The sequence below is a fragment of the Melampsora larici-populina genome (genome assembly GCF_000204055.1).
Source record: "Melampsora larici-populina 98AG31 unplaced genomic scaffold MELLAscaffold_28, whole genome shotgun sequence".
In the NCBI taxonomy this organism is placed as follows: Eukaryota; Fungi; Basidiomycota; class Pucciniomycetes; order Pucciniales; family Melampsoraceae; genus Melampsora; species Melampsora laricis-populina.
This window is the reverse complement of record NW_006768792.1, coordinates 1117942-1123756: the sequence shown is the minus strand read 5'-3', so window position 1 is coordinate 1123756 and position 5815 is coordinate 1117942. Positions and strand designations below refer to the sequence as shown.

At 41.5% G+C, this 5815-nt stretch overlaps 1 protein-coding gene across 1 annotated transcript; it reads right to left on the bottom strand.

Moving 5' to 3' along the window:
• Nucleotides 1–258: 258 nt before the first annotated feature.
• MELLADRAFT_88715 (uncharacterized protein) lies at nucleotides 259–651 on the bottom strand (the record flags this gene model as incomplete). Its single annotated transcript, XM_007412023.1, has 2 exons — nucleotides 259–518; nucleotides 606–651. 2 exons carry the CDS (start codon nucleotides 649–651, stop codon nucleotides 259–261), a joined length of 306 nt encoding a protein of 101 aa, XP_007412085.1.
• Between the last annotated feature and the right edge of the window lie 5164 nt (nucleotides 652–5815).

Here is a 5815-nt window from a genome sequence, read left to right as displayed (position 1 = left end):
AATCGATTCTGATGTAGGTGAGATGAAAGTGGCTGAGAATGCAGTTAATAATGCTGAAGATTGAATCGTTAGAGGGATTTCTTGTAATATCTTAGAGACTGTAAGTTTATGATCTGCAAGAGTAATCAGATCAAGTCGAACTTCCAAGATTAATCAATCCAACTCTTAAATTCAAATTGAATCTTATGTACTTACTTTTGTGAATTGATTTTCCATTCTGATAAGCTTCAACAACGTTTTGAGAAAGACGATAAGCTTTTAAATTAACCGTGCCGTGGCCGAACTAGCTAAATCATAAACGATAGCTAATTCTTTACCAGCCAAAACTTTTGATTTAACAGATGATTTTGATGTAGGTGTAGTAGAAGTCGAGCCGATTTGAATTGAAATGAAAGTTTCAATAAAACCAGGTGTAGCTAAATGCTGAGAATTGATTGTAGAACAACAAAACCATACTATATTTGCATCTGCACCTAAAGCCGATAAATTTGGTAAGATTGAAGAAGCATATCTAGAAGCTAATTTCCAACCAACCAAAACCAAAACCAAAACATTGATCAGGTTTCAATTAGATTCTTATGACGAGTTTTTCTTGTGTCACTTACCCATCTTAGTACCTTTAGTTTCATCTCCTTCAGTTGTATCTCTCATAAGACACCCAGAAGGTACAGTCGACTCTGATATAACCGATACCCAAAAAATTGTATCAGTTTTCACGGAGTATCGGTTTTGTCAGAGCCAACTTCACTGAAAATTTTAAAAAAATGGCCGAAAATTATCGGTTTTGCCAAGATTATCGGTTTTGACAGTGTATCGGTTATATCAGAGTTGACTGTAATGGAAATGCATCACTTATATTTAAAATACCAGAAGTATCTGAACCTAAAAGTTGACCCGAAGCAATTTGATTTGAACCTGTAAACATAGATTCTCTTGCATGTTTAATTAGGTATCTTCATCACAGCCTTTTTGTTTGTATACCCAAAAAGCAAAGATAAAAAAATCCAGTCAATTATCATTTCATTTTGTTTAAAATTTGAATTAGAAAGTAAAGATAACTTACAAGACCAACTAATTTAACATTCTCAACTGGAACACTGACTATGGCTTGCTATCATGATAGCTGCTGCTGTTAAGGGTTATGATGTCATTTTTGGACAAAGTCGAATGGGGTTGTTGGTGTTGTTGTTCTGATCGGGTAAGTTGGTATTTTTCAAGTCCCTCGATTGGGAGCGCTTACATACATACAAAAAGGTCTTGACTCCTTGAAAGTTGAGAGACAAAATGTCTTGCATGTGACAAAGACTAAATACTACGTATGGGTTCATGGAGGTAAGTTGACAGTTTCCCGCGTGAAATATCAAAGTGCAGTTGCCCACATAGACTCATCCAGTTTGCTGAGCGGAATCTATGTTGAATGAGAAGTTCAGCCCAAGCTGGAGGTCAAAGATACCCAAGCTCGCTGATCATGAGATTGTTGACTAAGGACTGGCTAAGGCTAGGACACACAAAGGCAGATGAGATTAGACACTTTTTGGACACAATTGCAAGGCTATCAACCCCCCTGGACGCCCAGGCGGAATCTGACGGTCCTTGTGAATGGACTCCAGAGACTTTCAAGACTCTTCAAGATCGTCTGTAGATCGAATGCCAAACATATTTTTCAAACCCATCTCTCAACTAACGTCACTTACTCATCTTTCACTAAAATCTCCAAGTAACCGACTGCCTTACAAAGAAAGCTTTCTAGTAGACATTCTAGCAAACCTTCATCAACTCCAAAGTTTCGCTTGTTCAAGGATTGCCAATGCTCCTCTGAGCCAGCGACAAACTCAATCACCACTTGGAAAACATCTCGCTTCGCTTACTCACCTTGTCAAATTACATCTTCACGAAGCAGGATGTTTGGATGCCAGGTGGAACCAATATAAATGGAAAGGTTCCTTGAGGGCGTTATCGTTGATAGATTGCGATCCAATCCCAATCTTAGATTTACACGTCTTTATTGAACTTTTTAAGTCGACCTTAACAACTCTTGTATTGGTTAGGGTTACCACGCATCTCCCACGGTTTGGTCCAGAGTCTACAATCCAATTCAAATTACCTAGACTCACTAATCTAGAAATCTCATCTTGGTCCCTGGTTGATTTCCCAAGAGCTTTTCAAGATTCAAAGAACCTCTCATGGCTCTCGTTAGGTACCAGTGAATTTACCGAAGATGAGGACTTAGAAGGTTTAGTTCACGATCGACTTTGGCCTAAGCTTAAAACACTTGAGATTACTAAGCTTAACTAAGCCCCTCGCGCGGCCGCGTCCGCGCCCTCGCAGAGGGGCTTACGGCGAAAACACTTTTTTTGGCGGACGACCTCCAGATTTTAAGTCCCCGTAAGTAGTTTTTTAAACTTCTCTTCTTCACCTCACCGTAGAATCTTGCATCCATCTCGTATGTTGTTCTTCACAAGACCGTACACATCCTCATATCAAATTCAACAAGAAACCGGGGCTGTGATGTTTCCAGGAGACATTACCAGATCTGCTTCTTATGTCCTCATGTAACAGCCTAACAACACCTGTATTAGCTGTACTTGAGGTTTGGAGGTTTGGTCCATGGCACATACTCTCGCCAAAATAGACAAAAGTAGAAACCCTTATTTGCTATTGCCAAAACCCTTTAGTAAAGCTTACCAACCCCGTGAAGTACTTAACACCACTGCTACATTTGGCTTTGTGTGTTGACATCTCATTCCACCACCACACCTTTGAACTTCAACATCTCATTCAACCATTGCACCATGCTTACACGATCTCATCGTCCTGTCACTCAACCAGCATCCCCTCAATTGAACAACCAAGCAACTCAAGTGGCCTCTCATGACTCACGAATCTCCATAGAAACTTCCTTAATAAAGGACGACGACGATGATCAACGTGAAGTGATTCAGAAGTTATGTAGGTCTAGGTTGAAGTTAGAAGCTCAAGATCTTCAAGTTAACCCAACTTTGAGTCTATCCCGCGGCCGAGACACTTTCCTTATTGCAAGTACTGGATATGGGAAGTCTTTGGTCCCGGTATTATATTACTTGATGTTTCCGAAATCGGCAAAGCCAATTGTCTTGACTTTGAACCCGCTGGACGCTCTGGGCAATAATCAAGTAAGCAAAATGAGCTGATTGTGATATTGGAGAATCACTCAACTCATTCTCCGTGTGAGGTAGGTCCAAGAAAAAAAGAACCTGGGTCTATCGGCAATCAATCTTACATCAGCTACCTTCAACCAAGAGGCTATCGACGGAATCTTGTCGGGAAAATACGTGTTTATCTATGTGGTGAGAACACATACTCAATCACCTCACTTTCTTAATAATTGGTTGTTGGCTTGGTCCGCTGATTCAGACTTAATGTTTTTTTTTCGTCCTGCAATCTAAGTCTCCGGAAATTTTTTTGAACAACAATAAATTCAAAACACTCTACTTCTCAAACTCTTTCCAGAAACGTCTCATTCTCAAGGTAGTAGATGAGGCACATCTAATCTATAGTTGGGGGCTGGTAATGAGTGGTAAAATGAAGAATCTTCAGTCACACCATATCCACCAAGACCGCACTCCTTTTCGCCCCTCTTATGGAAGTTTGATCAATCGTTTTCTTGCAACTGAGGCGGTTCCTTCAATCCTGATGTCAGCAACTTGTCCGCCTCAGTATGTCGAACAAATTCTAGCCAGTCTCAAGATCACCAAAGATTATATTGACATGCACATTGGCGAGCTGACCCGACCTGAGATTCGCTTTATTCGTGTGGGACTTCCTTCTATGCAAAAACCATGGAACACCCTCAAGAAGTTATTCTCATCAAAACTCATCGTCTCCGACTCAGAACTGGTCCCAACTCTAGTTTATTGTCACTCTCAGAACGACACTTATGTAGCCCTGGATACAATCAACGAAGCTCGTCGCAATAAAGAAGAATCACTCAATGGATTGAGCAATTCTGTTCGCCGATTTCACGCTGACACCTGCCCAATCGACAAAGAACGGCATGCTGAAGATTTCATGAATGGGAAATTTAACATCTTCACGTGTACCAACGCGCTCGGCCTCGGTCAAAACTGGAAACGAGTTCGAAGGGTAATAATCTCTGGCCAGCTTGACTGTATGGACATCATCCAAATGGCGGGACGAGCAGGTCGTGATAAGCAACCCGCAGTGGCCATCTTGCTTGTTCGCCCACTATCTACTGTTGAAGAGAGCTCGATTTTGGAATTGAGCCATCCTGAAGATCAAGACGATGATCAGCGCATGCATGCAATGTCCATCACAGAGGTATGCTTGAGAGTGGCCTTTTCAGTCCTCCTCCGGTGCGTGATGACTTAATATCACAAAGACATTGTGTTTCACCTGCTAACCGATAGTACTTGTAGGTGTGGGTACATTCCACTTTCGAAAACTTCCAGCACAGTGATGACCGAAACTCAAAGGCAGAAAGACGCGGGAATGCCTAGCTGTCTCTGCTCGAACTGCAATCCGAAGGCTGCTGACTTCTTCCTTGCTCAGCAGCCTCGGTTATCGAAATCCAATTTCACCGATTTGGTTGTTCAAGATGTTATACCCGAAACCTACCCATCCCTGGATGACCAATTTGATGATGCCGATGCTGAAGAACCCTCGCCATATAGTAAGATAAGGAGTGTAGGACCTGAAGACCCTACACACACAGACCTGCGATTCATCCGACTACTCCTGAAGATAGAACAAGCTTTGATTACATTATTTCATTCCGAGTATCCTGCGGGAGGTTTTTATACGCTTGAAGACCTTTTTCCACGCGAAAAGCTTTGGAGAATTTGTGTCAACTACGATCTGTGTCTTGAAACAATATACCTCGATTTAATCTTTGGGAGTGAACCATTACCGAAGGCATACGCTGCTATCTTCCAATCAATCACATCTTGGAAAGCTAACCGGAAGGATATTTTTGCTGTTTTGGACCCATCTGAAGCAGAGCTACGGATCCACTACGAGGCAAAAGCACGAATCGAAAAATTTCGCAAAGAGTCTCAAGAGGCTAAACAAGCCGCGGCGGACAGGAAGAGGCAGGCTCGATCTGTTATGGAAGGACCGGTCTGTTCATTGTGTTTACTGAACATATCCATCAACACCGATTTCTTTTTATTATATGCTCAATGCTAAACAAGCGGCTTTGGTTTGTTAACACTCTATTTACAGGCCCTTTCAAATTCTGCTCAACGAGAGCAGGTATGTTTGTTCAATATATATTTAAAATTTTCAAGACATTTTCTTTGCATCTGAAATACAAACTTTTCATCTCTTCTTAGCCTACTGTTTCCGGCGCATCTAATAAAAAAAGACCACCCCCAAAGGTTGCTCGAGGTGCGAGGAAGACTAAGGAAAAAAAGGGCATTCACACTTCACCAACACCTGCTTGATCTTGTGTATCCACAACCCCACCTTTTGCTCCGAACCCCCAACGATATCTGCTTGTATTTTTTTTTTGGTCATTGATTAAATTGTGCTGTAGTCCGGTGGTTCCCGCCACAATAGAATCAATAAACCTTTCTTTCGCATGTGAGTTGACACCCGTGACAAATTGAAGATTCCATGAGCGTAAAAAGATGCCCAGGCTATGATGAGTGACTTTATGTGTGTGTTTGCGATATATTGGCTTTAGACCACATCGAAGATTTAACTGTTGAAGAAGCAGTCTTAGCTACTAAATTTGATATCAGCATTAATTGTAAGATCCGTGCGTCAGAATGGGATAATAAGGCGTACCAAAGGTATATTAATGGACATGTGGATC